Genomic DNA, 18,062 nt, shown 5'->3' on the forward strand with positions numbered 1-18,062 from the left:
TTCCCAGGTCATAAGCAGGGAGCTGGATGGGAAGTGGGGACCCCAGGATTAGAACCGCTGTCCATATGGCAACCCGGTGCATCCAAGGCGAGGACTTTAGCCACTAGACTACCATGCCAGGTGCAACAATGCTGTTCTTAAACTCCTATGACTGTCCCTAAGCGTAGGCTGTCTCCAAGGTTTCACTGTAAGAGAAGGTTTACACTGCTAAGAGAAAAAGCAGGTAATAGCTGATAGGCATCCTGGGCCTGGTGAATCCAAATTTGTGTTAACTATACCAGTGTGCTACCATAGTCGCCTACTTTATTTTTCTGGTTTTTTTTGTTGTTATTGTTGTTATTTTTAAGATATGTTGGGGGAAGACACTGGCACACCAAGACAGGCACTGGGGACCCACACGCGCGCATGAGCGTGGGCCCTGGGTAGGCAGGCAAGGCCTCAAGCTGCCATAGCACACCATCAAAAGACTGGTCATGGGGGGCAAGGCCTCACGCTGCCAGAGCATACCATCAAAAGACTGGTCATGGGGGGCTGTGGATTGCTCAGGAAAGCAGGTCTGGAGAGGGGTAGAGCGTAGGAGTGCTGAGGAAGAACATGACAGGTGAGGAGTGACTTCTGAGGGACTTTCACCAACCTGGCTACTGCCCAAGGAGGTAAATGAGGGGGCTGAGACAATACGGTTCAGAGGAGGGAAACCAGGGGACCTTTTGGGACCAAACCAATACCACCACCTAGGTGGGAGACCTGAGCTGGATTACCGTTATTAACTACCTCCTTTCGGAGCACTCAGGAGTCAGGTTGGGGTCACCTCTGGCAAGGCTACTTTGGGGAACCTCCCCAACTGAACCACTGGACTCAAAATTCAACCACAGTCAAACACAGGAAATGTGGTCTGATGGTGAAGCACATGTGCCAGAAATGGGTCCCCATGGTTGCTAAGGCATGTGTGATGGACAACATGCACAGATGCTCATGGGGGACATGACGACTAGTCCAATGAGGCCTGCAGAGGACATCTAGTATCATGAAGGACAGAACAAATTGGGCAGCTCTCCCAGACAAGCATCTATGCGAATCGAGACACTAAGGTAGATGACGTCAGTCAGTGGACCTTGGGAAGATTCCCTCAAGCATGGAGCAACTACAATCCAGAACTATCAAAACCACTTAAGCAGTATCATCAGAACATGCTCCACATCAGGGACCCACATTAAGATGACGTCAGGTAGTCTTCCCCATTCCTGGGTACTGATGCAGTTGGGTTGCAGGGAGCAGCCCTCCCCTCTTCTCTCTCCACTTTCTCCAAATGAAGAAAGAAAAAAGGAGAATGGAGGCAGTTATCTCATCCACCCTCCTCCATTCCTTAACCCTCCCTACCCTAATTGGAGGTTGACATGGGGATGCATTTTTCTCAACTATGCAAACATCATCAAAAATAAAATAATTGTATTATTTAAATAAATATTCTAAAAACAAAAAAAAATTCTTATAACAGCAAAGAATCAGAAGAGAAATAATATATAAAATACTTACATAATTGAAGAGAAACAACATGATGGAATAGGGTAAGGACAAGTTTAAAAACCAGCCAGCAGATGAAGAACCGCACCAGCGGCACGTCAGGCACCACTCTGCACAGTGTGGCAAAGGCTGTGAGACTGGAGGGACAACAGTGAACTGCACATGCGCTGAACTGCGAGCCAACTCACTTTCAGTGCAGTGCATTTCACTAGTCCCACAGGGAAAATAATACCAAATTTGGCATCCTAGGGGACAAAATAGGTCCAGGTGATCCTCTGACCTAATGGCCAACAGGTTCCGGCAAGATCAGCACCACCAAGAACATAGCAATAAATTGGTCATTTGGTAGCATTTTTTTAATCTCATCGTGTTGTGAATTTCTTTTTTTTCTTCCTGTTGTTGATTTTGTATTGTGGCTTTTCATTTAAGGGGATGTATAGTAGTTGTGTAATGGAGACTGTCATATCCAGATGTGACTCTACAATGCAGTATGCATCTCTACTTCCAGATCAAAGATGGACTCTCAATGCAACTGTTCAATATATCTTGACAACTGAATGCTGGATTCTCTGCCATTGTCCATGATGATGGACTTGTGACTGTTAATGAAGAACTATACTACTGTAATAATATAGGGGAAATCAAATGGAGGGGGCAGGAGGCGGGCATTTGTGGAGGGGATAAAGGAAATCCCAGAGCCTATGGAACTGTATCATAAAATAATAATAACAATAATAATAATAAAGAAAAAAATAGCTTGAGGAGAACAAGTGTGGGAGATTTCAAGGACTGCAAAGTAAGCTTACACAGGTGAACCCTGGGAAAATGTGATATTGTTTGCTTTCTGGATTCACTAATTTTCAAAAACTCAAAATCAAAACTTACCCAAATTTATTAACAAATTCATGAGAATTAAAATTGAATTCCCATTTCTTTAACACAATTGTGGGCTAGAGAATACTAGAGCAGACTAGGATCTGAAAAGTCTATAAATATTATACTAACTGTGAAGAACTAGAAAACTGAGAGAGTTTACAAAAGACAGTCTTTAAGAATTACCTTCCAGACGCAATCCAAATACTACAAGGCACTGAAGAAACATCGCTGAAGAGGAGTAGATACTGTGGCATGGCACGTAAGCCATCACCCTCGATGTCTGCCGCCCGTATCAGAGCGCCTGTTCACTTCAGTTCAGAGCTGCTTGCTAATGCACACCAAGCGGCAATAATGAGCAATGGCTCTCGTGCGTGGTCCCTGCCAGTCACACGGGAACTCGGACTAGTTCCTGGCTCCTGGCTTTGACCTGGCCCAGTCTCCGTTGTTTCGTGCAGTCGGGTTATAAGTGGATGGAAGATCTGTCTCACTTTGGCTTTCACGTAGATGAAAATAAATAAAACATTTTTTAAATTTTTACAAAAACCTGTAAGATGGGGCTGGCCCAGGGAGTTGGACCACCACCTGCAAGGCCAGCGTCCCTTGTGAGTGCCAGTTTGAGCTGTGGCTGCTCCATTTCTAAGGTCGTTCTCTACACAGCTGGGGAAGCAGCAGAAGATCCCAAGCACTTGGACCCAAGCCACCCACGTGGGAGATCTGAATGGAATTCCTGGCTCCTGGTTTCAGCCTGACACAGCTATGGCCACTGCAGTTATTTGCAGAATAACCAGCAGATGGAAAATTTCTCTGTCTCTCTCTTTCCCCCTCCCTCTGTAACTCTACTTTCTAAGTAAGTTAATTAAAAAAAAAAAAAAGGCATTATTGGTTAGGCACCTAGAAAGCAGCCGCTAAAGCACAGGTGACCTGAGCTGAAAGGCAAAGTGCTTGAAAAAAATTAGGAGCCAGAGCAGTGGCGCAGCATCTCCACCTGGGGTGTCGACATTCCACAGGGGCATTCTGGTTCTTACTCTGGCTGCTCCACTTGTGACTCAGCTGCCTGCTTACAGACGGGAAAGCAGCAGACGATGAACTAAGTCTTTGGGCCCCAGCACCCAGCTGAGACCTGGAAGAAATTCCTTGTTCCTGGCTTTGGATGGGCTCAGCATTGGCTGTTGTGGACATCTGGGGAGTGAGGAACAGCTGGAAGACCTATTTCAATGTCTCTCCTTCTCAATATAAATATGCTTTTCAAGTAAAAATAAATCTTTCAAAATATTAAACAAATACATTAACTATTTTAACTCAGAAAACAGTAAGTTATAAAGGACAGATAAAATGAAATCTAAAATACAAAGAATAAAAATGTACACTTCAGCCCAGCGCGGTGGCACAAGTGGTTAAGGTCCTCGCCTAGCATGCCCGGGATCCCATATGGGCGCCGGTTCTAATCCCAGCAGCCCCACTTCCCTTCCAGCTCCCTGCCTGTAGCCCGGGAAAGCAGTCGAGGACAGCCCAAAGCTTTGGGACCCTGCACCCGCGTGGGAGACCCGGAAGAGGCTCCTGGCTTCGGATCGGCATAGCATCGGCCATTGCGCTCACTTGGGGTGTGAGTCATCAGAAGGAGGATCTTCATCTCTGTCTCTCCTCTCTGTATATCCGCCTTTCCAATAAAAATAAAGTAAATCTTTAAAAAAAAAATGTACACTCACCCCAAAATAAACACATTATTTTTTCTAAACAGCCTTCAAAATTAATTTTCTCTAAACAGCCTTCAAAATTTCAATTTACCTGTTCCCTCCTCAGCCATTTCCTGCCCACCTGTTACCACCTCAGCCCTTGTCGGCCATCATTGACCCCCATCAACCCTTATCCTATGCTAATATCCCATAAATCTCTTTAGCCATCGTTTTCTATTTTCTATCTCCTTATCAAGCTTAACAGCGTTCGCACATAGCAATAAATAACAAACAGCAAGTAAACAGACTGCGATGCTATAATCACATAATCAAGAGGTTCTTCTCCAATGAAGGGGAGATAAGGACCCCAAGAACTGAATACATAGATCAATCTAGTTATTTCCCTGCCAGTCTAGTTTGGTCTGCACTGATACTAACAATTGATATCAGTTTAAGTCCTCTTTGTTGGCTGAATCACTCAGACTTAAATACTTACATCTTTAGCACCTTTTTCCGAATCTCGACCTCCTTGTCCACGGCGGGATCTTCAAAGAGCTGCACCCGGAAGTTGCTCTTCCTCAGCGGAGTGCCACACTCAGGACAGTTTCCAGCCCCTCTCACAAACAGCAGATCCACACAACTTTCGCATCTGTCAGAAAATAACGCAAACACAACAGATAAGGCCACAGCCAAAGCACCTTGTGGGAGAGTGTGGTCAGACACGGAAACCAGCCATTGGACTTCAAATCTAGCCAAAAAAACTCGTTAGAAAAGCATTCATTTTCATTTGGAACTTGCTTTTCAAACATACATATGCCAAGAGGTATCAGCTTAGTTTCATAAATTAACTCATAAGCTAAAACAAGTAGAGTGGAGGATTAGGAAAACTCAGAAGAGCAAGACAAGGAGACATTGAAAAGGAAGTAAAAGATTTGTCTATGAATTTTTCCATTCCCAGTCTAACACAGGTTTAGCATCCCTAAAATCCGAAATCCAGACTGCTTTGAACCACCATCCTGATGCCACAAGTACAAAATTCCATACCATGTAACTGTGTCATGCATAATAAAATCATTGTTTATTTTTTTAAGATTTGTTTACTTTTATTGAAAAGGTAGGTATACAGAGAAGAGGAGAGACAGAGAGGAAGATCCATTTACATTCCTTTAAGACCAAAGGATCTGTTTTTTCCTTAATTATTTTCTCTTGGCAGAGCACGCTGAGTTTTTTTTGTTTGTTTGTTTGTTGTGATTTTTTTTTTAAATAAATGTACTTATTTGAAAGGCAGAGTTATCAAGAAGGAGATGCAGAGAGAGACAGAGAACACCTCTCCCTGCTGGCTTACAACACTCAGGCTGCAGCCTCCAGGTCTGGGCCAGACTGAAGCCAGCAATTTCACTCCGGGTCTCCCACTGGGGTGCAGAGAAGCCCAGAGGCTTGGGTCAGCCTCCACTGCTTTCCCAGGTGCATAAACAGGCAATTAGCAAGTCAACATCCTCCCCCACCTCCCCAAAAATTCAAAAAACAAAAAGCAAAGCAAAACCGAAAAGCAAATGTATTGATCTTAAAGGAATATGGTTAAATATACTTGATAACAGAAAATGGAATTTGCTAAAGTGAAGCAGATGGGAGATGGGACCGACACGTACCCACACAGAATGCCAGCACTGAACAGCTTAGCCCACAGCGCCAGCCCTGGGTGCTGACTTTTAAAACAGCCACTACATTCGATGCAAAATTTCAAAATGATCGAAATAGGTTGTTGTACTCAGAAAAAAGTCAGTCACTTGTTACAAACTCTACATTTAAGACTTGCTATGCAGCATTTCCCATTTTTCAAAATCCTGACTTTTGGAAACAACAAAAACAGAACCCTGTTGCTTTAATCTTGAAAGGTTTTACTAAAATCACAAGTTAAACAAAACCAAAAACAATGGTTACAGAAAACTGTTACTGCAATCAATTATTTCCTAAATTTATATGCACTGAATTCTACAAGGCCGAAGCTGGATATTACTAACAGAGCTGGGTACTGTGTATAAAAACGTGCTGCCTCACTTTTCCGTACCAGTGAATATAGACTGATTTTTACTTCTATTTTCATTTTTCTGGAAAGACACAGGGGCAGAGGAAGCAAAAGGCGATCTTCCACCAGCTAGGTCATTCTCCCTTACGTTTCCAGCAGCTGGTGCAGGGCCAGGCCAGAGCCAGGGGCCTGGAACTCTAAGGATCTCTCACATAACCGCAAGGTCTCCACACCGGAGCCATCGAGAGGCCGCTCAGGACTTTAACAGCAATTCTGGAAGTGCCATGATTAACTCCAGGGTTTCAGAAAAACAGGGAGAGGTCACCTAGTGAAACATGCACACTTCCACCACGACACGACATAGTCCGTATCATCCACTCTTTCTAATATTATCTGTATTTACACTAGCTGGTGTTAGAACAGCTACTCCAGCTCATTCTCCCTTCCCATTCCCCTTGGCTTTTCCATCCTTTCACTTCCAGTTCTGTCGTATCTTCGTTGGTGGGATGTGTCTCCTGAAGGCAACAGAGATGGGTCCTGTTTTTGGATTCGGTCCACTGATGACTGATGAGTTTAAGCACTTACATTCCGGGTTGATACTGACAGGCAGTGAGCTGGTCCTGTCAGTTTAGCAATGGGTTTCTCAGAATTTAAGTTTGCTTGGTCATTCATTTTCTTTATGTAGCTTTTTTTTATAGTATCTTTTCTTTACATTCGACTGAAGAGAGCTGGACTCTGGTACCTCTTGGCAAAGACTGTTTTGGGTTGACTCTATTTTGGGCCTGTGTCCTTCCTGTATTTTGTTTGCTAATTCTTGCTCCATGTTAGCAAACTTCTCAATTATGTCTATTAACACATCATTTAGCCTAGCTATTCTTTCCATGCCTTCAGGAACTCTCATAACACTTGTGTTCAGCCTTCTAATGGTGTCCCTTAATTTAATTTTTAAATTTTTTTTTCATTGGAAAGTCAAGATATATAGAGAGGAGGGGCAGAAAGGAAGATCTTCCCTCCAATGAGGAGCCGCTGGGATTAATTAGAACCAGCGTCCATATGGGATCCTGGTGCGTGCAAGATGAGGAAGATATTAGCCACTAGGCTACTGCACTGGGCCAAAGCCACTTAATTTTTGAATAATTTCTTTTAGCTAGGGTCCGGCAGCATGGCCTAGTGGCTAAAGTCCTCACCTTGAACGCGCCGGGATCCCATATGGGTGCTGGTTCTATCCCGGCAACTCCACTTCCCATCCAGCTCCCTGCCTGTGGCCTAGGAAGGCAGTTGAGGACGGCCCAATGCTTTGGGACCCTGTACCCGCGTGGGATACCCGGAAGAAGCTCCTGGCTCCTGGCTTCGGATGGGCATAGCACCAGCCATTGCGCTCACTTGGGGAGTGAATCATCAGACAGAAGATCTTCCTCTCTGTCTTTCCGCCTCTCTATATATCTGACTTTCTGATAAATAAAAAGAAACAAATTTCTTTTAGCTTTACTCATTCCTCTTCCAGCTTTCACACTGTTTTCACTGTTATTACAGGAAATGTCTTCCAGTTTTGAGAACCTTTTTTCTGCCTTACTCACTCTATTACTTAGGTTTTCCACTGAATTTTAAATTGCTTTACTGTATTCTTCACTTGTAATAATTCAATTTGATTTTGTTTCAATGTTGCTATTTCCTGTGTAATTGACTCCTCAAATTCCTTGAGTTTCCCTATGTGCTCCTAATTGTTTTCATTTTTATTTAATTCTTTATCCAGCAGTTGTTCAGTCCCTTCCTTGGTTAACTCTGAAGTTGACAGTCTTGCTCCTTTGGAGGCGTCAGTAACTTCATTCATCCTGAATGTACCTATTTTTTTTTTTAATTGCAAAGGAAGATATACAAATAGGAGGGGAGACAGAGAGGAAAAGCTTCTGTCCATTGACTCACTCCCCAAGCAGCTGCAACGGCCAGAGCTGAGGTGATCCACAGCCAGGAGTCAGGAGCCTTTTCTGGTCAAAAGGACAAATTTCTGTTAAAAGATAATTATCAATGATCACATAAAAGTTTTATAAACAAAAACATGTTGACGGGCAACACATTGGCTCTACAGATTAATCCTCCAGCAGCATTCCATTTGGGTAGCAGTCCATGTCCTGGTTATCCTGCTGACCCAATGGCCTGGGAGAACAGTGGAGGCTAGCTCAAGAGTTTGGAACCAGGCCAGGTGCAGTAGCCCAGCAGTTAAAGTCCTCACCTTGAAAGCACCAGGATCCCAAATGGGTGCGGGTTCCAATCCCGGCGACCCTGCTTCCCATCCAGCTCCCTGCTTATGATCTGGGAAAGCAGTCGAGGACGGCCCAAAGCCTTGGGACCCTGCACCCGCATGGGAGACCTGGAAGAGCTCCTGGCTCCTGGCTACAGATGGGAACAGCTCTGGCCATTGGGGCTGCTTGGGGAGTGAATCATCAGACAGAAGATCTTTCTGTCTCTCTATCCTCCTCTATATATATCTGATTTTGTAATAAAAACATAAATAAATCTTTAAAATTTTTTAAATAAACAAAAGAAAATATTTTGAAAAACCTTATTAATGATGTTATAATTAGATCCCACATAAGTTATCAAAATATATTTCTATCCAATTCTGTCCCTTACCATGAAGAACATTTCGAGGAAATAAAACTCTTCATTATGAAATATATAGTTTCTTCCAATGTGATAGTTCTGGAGTATTCAAATATCTAGAATATATATATCTGACCCAAAATGCAATTTCACTGTTTAATTCTGACTCTAGGAATTTAAAAATAAAATAGTCTAGTATTATATAATGATCTATAGTTGACATGACTTATGTGAAATATGCAATACCCCCATAAAACTAAATTTTCCATGGAATATTGAAACTATATTCTACTTACACGCAATGATTTTGCCCAGATACCGAACTCATTTGCTCCTCTCTCCAATTATGCCATCTGATCCAATTTTGGTTGAAGCCATTTGTCCACCAGTCCAAATCTATACCTGACCAATTCTTCCTAAGAAAAACTAGGACTCAAACTGGTGTGCCTATAGGATGCAAAGGTCTCAGGCAACAGCATAACCAAACCAGTCCCTGAGCTACTCCACTTCCAACCAAGCCCTCTGCGAGGCCCTGGGGAAAAGTTTATGATGCCCCAAGCATTTGGACCCCTGCAACCCACATGGGAGACCAGAGAGAAGCTCCTGGCCCTTGGTTTCAGCCTGCCCCAGCTCTGACCACTACAGGTAAATGGATTGTGAACCAGCAGATAAAAGACTGCTCGCTCGCTCGCGCTCTCTCTCTCTTTCTCTCTCTCTCTCTCTTTCTCTCATGCACGTGTGCATGCTCTCGCTCTGGCTCTGTATGCTCTCTCTGTAATTGTTTCAAATAAATAAACATTACAGAAAGAAAGATTAAGGGCTTGGTCTCACTCACTCCTGAGCTGCAGAATCCAGTGAAACCAAAACGGCAACAACTCCCCTCACACGTCTTCACTTCTCTTGTGCTGCTCTATCTGCCCAGGAAGCAGCAGTGATGGTGACGTAACTGCACACCTGTTATCCCCATGGGGGGTAGGGGGTGAGAAGGGTGGGGATAGGGGGCTGCACTGCTCCACTGGCCTCTGGGTTCACCCTAGCACACTGCAGCTATTTCATAAGTAAATCAGCAGACAGGAACTCTCTAGCTCTCTCAAATTGTTTGTTTGTTTGTTTGTTTGTTTTTATTGGAAAGGCGGATATACAGAGAGGAGAGACAGAGAGGAAGATCTTCCGTCTGATGATTCACTCCCCAAGTGAGCACAATGGCCGATGCTATGCTGATCCGAAGCCAGGAGCCTCTTCCAGGTCTCCCACGCGGGTGCAGGTTCCCAAAGCTTTGGGCCATCCTCGACTGCTTTCCCAGGCCACAAGCAGGGAACTGGAACGGAAGCGGGGCTGCCGGGATTAGAACCGGCGCCCATGTGGGATCCCGGGCGTGCAAGGTGAGAACCTTAACCACTTGTGCCATTGCGCCGGGCCCGACTATTTTTTAAATGTAAAAACAACCACAAATAGTACCAATTTACATCAAATTTAAAACTAAATAATGTATTGCTTATGCATCCAGTAGTATTTAGCCAATATCAAAGGGAAAGAAATGAATGACTATAAAAATTCTGTCATCCACCTCATGTCTATGAGAGAAAAAGGAAAACACAGAGAGAGGATAAAGGCTTCAACATCATCAGTATTTTTTAATTAGCTTGTAGGTGCGCAGGTATTTGATCTGTTTGCCATAACCATTAAGCTACTCATGTTATACACGTACTTTGCACATGCAAAACAAAAACCTCAGAGGGTCAAACTCAATGTTATAACACTGGAGAGTAGTGGAACATTTTTTCAAATGTTTACGGCTTAGCCATAACCCACATTCTGATAGGAAAAAGACAGAAAGGGTTTGCACGGTGAGTTAAAGCAGATTTGTCCTCAATTAGGCTTGCTTGAATCTAGGCTGACCATTCACCAGTTTCACCTTAGGCAAGATACTGAAGTCTCTAAGCTTCGGTTCCTTCATCCATAAAATCAGTACATACCACATGGAGTTAGTATAGATTAAATGAGATAAGGAATAAAGAGCACTCAGTACTATGCCTACCACACAGCAAACACTTCTGTAAAAATAGCAGTACTTTGTGTAACCTTACTAGGTTATTCTAATCAGCCTGTTGCCACACCCCCATTTCAAACATTTTGTTATTAGCCTGAAAAAAAAAAAAAGCTAGAAAAATCCTATTCAGCAAAGCAACTCTAAAAACATCAGAATCTTTCTTTGTGTTTGGGTTGGCCACATCATTCACAAAGAACAAAACAAAATTTTAACAGGTCAACCAAGACTTTTGAAAGTCAACCAAGCAGGAAGTTATTCAACATGCACCTCCTTGCAATTACAGATGCCATCCAAGACAACGACCCCATGTATGTGCACACACGGAAGAGTTCTTCATAAATGGATCATACCATGACATACATTCAACCCCAGCAGGGGTGAAGTTACCCGCAATTCAAACACTGAATGCTCTGGTTTCCAAAATTACTAAGAAAAGTCACAAGGACCTGACTGACCCTTGAGTTCCATTTATTATCCCCGGTCATCCTCTCTGTTTTAAGTCCCTTTAAACATGCCCTACAGCTGGCCTCATCCTCCCCGCGAGTGTAGAGCACCCAGGACGCTCCCAGAGGGATGCACTGTAGCACACACACACACCGAGCAAGGTGTGTCAGAGCTCAGGCTCGCTGGGGATTAATTCGCATGTTCCAGAAACTCACACACCCTAAGTCACAAATCCACAAGACACAAGGGTTTCTTGTGCATGCTACCACTGGAAATGTTTCTCCATTCGCCCTTCAGAGAGCAGTCTGGTCTATATTGCATTTCCAATTGTAAAGTGCACTGTTAACACCTCAAAACGCATATGGAAACCATTTCCATGATCTGTTCCTATATTAAAAATGTTTACTGTAAGAGAAACAGATCTCTGAACCCAAACCTTAGCAACTTATTAAGGCAGAAACCCTCAAGTCATATTTACTTAAAATGCTAGTTTTCATTATTGAATTGTAATTCTCCAGTTTCTCCAAATTACCAGAAAACATTTGCTATTTTTAAAAAATATGTATTCTCATTTTTACTATTTCAATTTTTCAAAGATTTGAAATTATAATAAATATGCAATTCATTTTGCTTTTAAATAAATTATTAAACACAATAAGCCTACCAAAATGAAATTTAAAATAACACAATAAATACCTTGAACTGTAAAAACTTATCATAGTATTTGAAAGGCTTCTCAAAAAGATTCTGAAAGACAACTATCCTCCCCAAACCCAAAAAAGGAGAGAGATGGTATTATTTAAGAAGAAATTCTTGGGCCCGATCCAATGGTGCAATACCATAGTGGTTAAGGTCCTCTCCTTGCACATGCTGGGATCCCATATGGTCGCCAGTTCGAATTCCAGTGGCTCCACTTCCCATCCAGCTCCCTGCATGTGGCCTGGGAAAACCATCCAGGAGGGCCCAAAACTTTGGAATCCTGCACCTGTAAGGGAGACCCGGAAAAGCTCTTGGCTCCTAGCTTCGGATTGGCTCAGCTCTGGCCGTTAAGGTCACTTGGGGAATGAACCACCAGACAGAAGATCTTCCTCTCTGTCTCTCCTCCTCTCTGCATTTCTGCCTTTCCAATAAAAATAAATAAATCTCAAAAAAAAAAAAAAAAAAGAAATTCGTTTCCTTGAGCTGAATCATCTACTTAAGACATCCACATTTGGGCCAATGCAGCTAAAACAAGCATTAAAACTGGCCTCAATCCTTGACTTGCACACACCGGGATCACGGGCACCGGTTCTAATCCTGGCAGCTCCACTTCCCATCCAACTCCCTGCTTGTGGCCTGGGAAAGCAGTTGAAGACAACCTAAGGCCTTGGGACCCTACACCTCTGTGGGAGACCCAGAGGAAGCTCCTGGCTCCTGGCTTCAGATCAGCTCACTTCCAGCCGTTGTGGTCACGTCACTTGGGGAGTGAATCATTGGACAGAAGATCTTCCTCTCTGTCTTTCCTCCTCTGTATATTTGATTTTCCAACAAAAATAAATAAATCTTAAAAAAAAAAAATCCTCATTCACAACAGGGTTCCTACTTTAAGTCCCAGTATTCAGCTTTAGATCCAGCTCCCTGGGCATGTGCATGCCAGGAAGTAGCAGTAACAAGCCAAATCTCTGGGCCCAGCCCCAGCTACTACAGCCACTTTGGGAGCAAACCAGAGGACGGAATTGTCTGTTTGTTTCTTCCAAATAAAATGAAAACACAGAATTCTTTTTTTTTTTTTTTAGAACAGTGGCATCCTGCAGGGAAAGCAACGGAGGATGGCCCGCGGGCTTTGGCGCTTACACTCCCAACGGGAGACCTGGAGGAAACTCAGGGTTCCAACTCCAGCCTGACCCAGCTTTAGCAACTGCAGCCTTTTGAGGAGTAAAAAAAGCAGATGGAAGCCTTCTTTCTTCTCCCTCTCTCTCTCTCTCTCTCCTTTCTCTGCCACTGTCTTTCACGTAGACAAAATTAAATAAGCCTCTAAGATCATGAAAATGTAACTAAAAGATACTTAAAGCGCCATGCATGCTCACTTTAAAAATTTATAAACAAAAGTAAAAAAAAAAAAATAGAATTTGGAAAGTTAAAGTCTTTAAAAATACTTTGTAGTATTTTTTTGGTTTGTTTTTATTTTTTTAAAATATTTGTTTACTTATTTGGAAGGCAGAGACGTGAAAGAGACATGAGATGGAATCCATAAGCAATAAATCACTCCGGCTATGTCTGTTTCCCAGTGACCATTTTAACTTTCAGAAAGTTTTTTAAGTTCTTTAACACAAATTTTTGTCCTTTGATAGCCGAGCCCAGCACTAGAGAATCTAGGGGCAGGAAATATCAACCTGTTGAATTACATTCCAAACTCTCTCCACAGCCTTCTGAACTGCCAGCTCTGGATCTGCCATTACCAGCCAGGGATGATTATACTTAACTTCTGCTTCCACTTTCTTTTACAGCCAGCCGAGATGCCACAGCCCTGCTAACACAGCCACCACTGATCGCTAAGTTAGCTATTTGCCTGTCTGCTTACTTACAGGTTCCCCTTCATTCCAGAAAGGATCTCTCTGAACCTTTAAAATTCCATTCTCCAACTGATTATCAAAATTCCAAAAGGGAGAATTGGACCACTTCTTCCTACCTTCAGACACAGAATCACCAACTCTCTGGACCTCATCAACCTGATTCAATTCATCCCTCCTCTCCTCATTCAATTCTTAAAGCCCTGGTTCCCTGCCTTTTCACACTCATTCATTAAACATAAAACAAGGGGCTAGAAGTATGGGTTCCAAAACCAAACAGCCCATTAACTTCTCACCTTGAGATAAGCTTATCTATTTATAAGACTATCTGACAGCAAAAGACAATTAGTCTCACTATCTGATAAACTGACAAGGGAGGCTTCCTCAGCCATCAATCACTGTTGTTGCAGACACAAATAAAAAAGCAGTAAACAAGGGAAAAGCAAGAATGAAGACAAATCAATCTTCCAAAAGCAAGAGGGCTGCAAACAGTACTGAGAAACTGAAGTGTGCACATATATAACCCAGATGTTTTCTATTTCCGATCATCAATGGTACTGCGAAAAATAACATGCACATAAACATTTCATTTCTATACACAGTAGCTTAACAGATAAAACATACAACTAGAACCATAACAGAATAACTAGATCAGCTTTCATTGTATGCAAAAGTGAATATTAAAATATAGTACTGTGTATAACCAGCAAAATGAACTCTTCTCCATCTTGGGCAATGAGTCAAGAATCTCGAAATGCCACCAACACCTGCATTAAATGTAAAGGCCGACAGTAAGCAACTGTCATTTAAAGATATATCTATATCTCTGGCACTTAAACAAAACTAGTTTACACGGAGCAAAACACCTTATTAAATGACCATATAGAAAGAGGGTCTTTGTTTTGACAACAAACAATTTAATCATCTGCCCCATCTCTTGGAATCTAAAAGGTATGTTAAAATGTTATACTCTGCCAGGGGGATTAATATGGATTTATTAAACTGTGCTTTTACTAACGCTGCTTCCTGTTCATTGTAGTTCTAGATTACAGATAATGATAGGTTTAGCAAAATTATTCTGTCCAGGTTCCACATACCATAAATTCTGAGTTTTCACTTGATGACTTAAATGAAGAAAGCAGATAATACACACAATACATTCATAAACTGGAATTTAATCAAGTGAAAGTTGAAGTCAGATAGCATTAGTCTCTAACCTTACTAAATTATAGTGGAGTTCAGCATACAAAATCTTTTACAGCCATAAGAAATTAGACAAATCACTTAACCACTTTGCACCCTAATTTATTCTTCAATAAAATAAATATGTGAACTAGACGTTCTTTGAGATCACTTTCAACATAAAGAGCCTATGATTTTAAGAGATTAGCAGCTATACACATGTTGGAAAATAAAAAGCCGTTTCTCTTTAATTATTCGTTTTAAGTGATGGATTATAGCAATTGCATTCTCTAAAAAGTACTAACCAGCAATACAGCAATAACTATTTTATCCATAACTTAACACTGGTGACAATTTCAGTTTCTAATTTGAGTGTGCCATTTGAGTCTCAGGACAAATTTTCCATTAGCAACAATGAGATTGGGTAAATTAACTCCTTACATATGAATTACATTTTTAACTTCATCGATTTAGTTCAACTGGAAAAGACGCAAATGTGAACATGAAAAGTGCCAACACCATACCAGCTTTCAAAGAAAAAGACCATTCTCTGGGGCACAGCGTGATAGCATAGTGGTTAAGGACCTCGCCTTGAACAAGCCCGGTTCCCATATGGGCGCCAGTTCGTAAACCAGTAGCCCCACTTCCCATCCAGCTCCCTGCCTGTGGCCTGGGAAAGCAGTCAAGGATGGTCCAAAGCCTTGGGACCCTGCACGCACCTGGGAGACCTGGAAAAAGCTCCTGGCTCCTGGTTTCATATTGGCTCAGCTCCAGCCATTGAGGCTGCGTGGGGAGTGAACCACTGGATGGAAGATCTTCCTCTCTGTCTCTCCTCTTCTCTGTATATCTATCTGCCTTTCCAATAAAAATAAATAAATCTTAAAAGAAAAAAAAAGACTATTCTCGCTCCCATTAAAGTCAAGAACCTGTACTAGCTAGCTTAGACGCTCCTTTGTGGCTTTCAAAAGTCCGCATATGATAATAAGATAATAATACCTACATAATTAAATATGCATAAGATATAGGAGATATAGAAGATAATAATACCTCTATACATCTGATAAACTGCAAATAAGGCTAAAAGAAGTACGTCATTTTTTTTTTTCACTTTGCTCACACACAATTCAGCATAGCTCAGTATTGGCAGCCCTTTCTTGTCCGAGGACCCCACGGCCTCAGGATGCCCCCACCCCCACACAAGAGCCTGGGTTCAACATCTGATTTCTTCTACTGTGCACCAGGAGAGGCCGGAAAGGATGCCTAGTGAGGCAGTAATCGCCATTTTGATGAAGCACACAGAAAAATCATAAAAAAAATTTGTAAAATACTATAATGAAAACCCACAGTTTTTATCAAATATTTTCCATTACCCCACTTTTTTAAGATTTTATTTTTATTTGAAGGCCAGAGCCACAGAGAGGGAGATCTTCCATCCTCTAGCTCACTGCCCAAATACCACCTCAGCCAGAGCTGAGCAATCTGGAACCAGTAGCCAGGAGCCTCCTCTGTGTCTCCTATGTAGGTACAGGAACGCAGTGACTTGAGTGACCCTCCACTGCTTTCCCAGACCATAAGCAGGAACAGAAATGCAGCAATAGGACACGAATTGGCACTACAGAAAGAGGCTTAACCTACTACGCAGCAGCACTAGCCCCACATTACTCACTTTTATGGCATTGTATTTGAAACATTCTACAATTCATAAAACGACAAACTGAACAATTCAGAAAAGGGGCCAGCATTGTGGCATAACAAGTTAAGCCTCTATTTGTGACAGTTCAAATCCCAGCTATTCCACACGTACACGGTTCCCTGCCAGACACGTGGAAGACCAGCGCTGAGCTCCTTGTCCTGGCCCACACCTGTCTGTCGCAGCCACCTGAGAAGAGAACCAGTGGGGGGAAGATACCTCTCCGTCTCTCCCTCCTTGTCATTATGATTTTCAAATAAATAAAACTTTCATTTTTCTAAAAAATGATTTTAAAAATGCAACTTACATAGACAGTGTAGTAAGTAAATAAAAAAAAAATCTGCAGTTTTCTCCCCCAAGAATACAACACAAATGGCTGAACAGAGATGGCTACGGTCCGCCCAGCCTCAAGCCACTGATCCAACGAGAGGATCTGTGATGAGAACCGATCATTGATACCGCAGGGAAAGAAGCCAAGACTTGGAAGAAAGACTCAATGCTAGAGAAAAGAAAATATGCATATCTGACTTTTCAAATAATAACAAGAACAAAATACTAATAATTTACCAGATTTATAACTTCTCAGCTTACAAGCCCAAACAGCCACTCAGGACATTAATTTATATATGCTAAAAAAAACTTCTACCCACCCAAAAACAGACTTAAAAATGTTTAAACAAAACCATTATTTTAAAAACAAGACATAAGGAATGGAAAGAGGCCATTAGAGTTTTAATTAGGAATATATCTGAAATTATTAGAAACCAAATGACTAGGGAAAAAATAAGATCAATCTATAACTATGAATATGCTTGGCACATAGCAATTTTCATATCTGCTGAATAAAAGAAGCAGTGAAATAGAGCCTGGTGCAGTAGCCTAGTGGCTAAAGTCCTCACCTTGAACATGCCGGGATCCAAATGGGCACCGGTTCTAATCCTGGCCGCCCCACTTCCCATCCAGCTCCCTGCTTGTGACCTGGGAAAGCAGTCAAGGACGGCCCAAAGCTTTGGGATCCTGCACCCATGTGGGAGACCCGGAAGAGCTCCTGGCTCCTGGCTTCAGATTGGCTCAGCTCTGGCCATTGGGGACACCAGGGGAATGAATCATCGGATGGAAGATCTTCCTCTCTGTCTCTCCTCTCCGCTCTGTATATCTGACTTTCCAATAAAAGTAAACAAATCTTTTTGAAAAATTATAAAAGATTTAAAAATTTATTTTAAAAAGCAGTAAAATAAGATAGGGCAACAGAATCTTAAAAAGAAATGTTGTCAAAAAATGAAATAAACCTAAATAAATAAAAGTTCATTATAACTGTGTGAAAATACTTATCTAAATTGGGTTATGATGGGCCCAGTGTGGTGGCGCAAGTGGTTAAAGGTCCTCGCCTTGCACGCCAGGATCCCATATGGGCACCAGTTCTAATCCCAGCAGCCCCGCTTCCCTTCCA

The 18,062-nt window shown here is 42.2% G+C and overlaps 1 protein-coding gene across 3 annotated transcripts in view; it reads right to left on the reverse strand.

Annotated features, from left to right (window-relative positions):
• MNAT1 (MNAT1 component of CDK activating kinase) overlaps positions 1 to 18,062 on the reverse strand; it is a 137,048-nt gene that overhangs the window by 99,498 nt on the left and 19,488 nt on the right. For all 3 annotated transcript variants that reach the window (XM_040975484.1, XM_040975486.1, XM_040975485.1), the window contains exon 2: positions 4,567 to 4,719. In XM_040975484.1, the coding sequence (XP_040831418.1) occupies positions 4,567 to 4,719 (153 nt within the window). The remainder of the gene's footprint in view (positions 1 to 4,566; positions 4,720 to 18,062) is intronic.

Source organism: Ochotona curzoniae, unplaced genomic scaffold (assembly GCF_017591425.1).
Source record: "Ochotona curzoniae isolate NIBS_2020 unplaced genomic scaffold, NIBS_Ocur_1.0 contig_2688, whole genome shotgun sequence".
Taxonomy (NCBI): Eukaryota; Metazoa; Chordata; class Mammalia; order Lagomorpha; family Ochotonidae; genus Ochotona; species Ochotona curzoniae.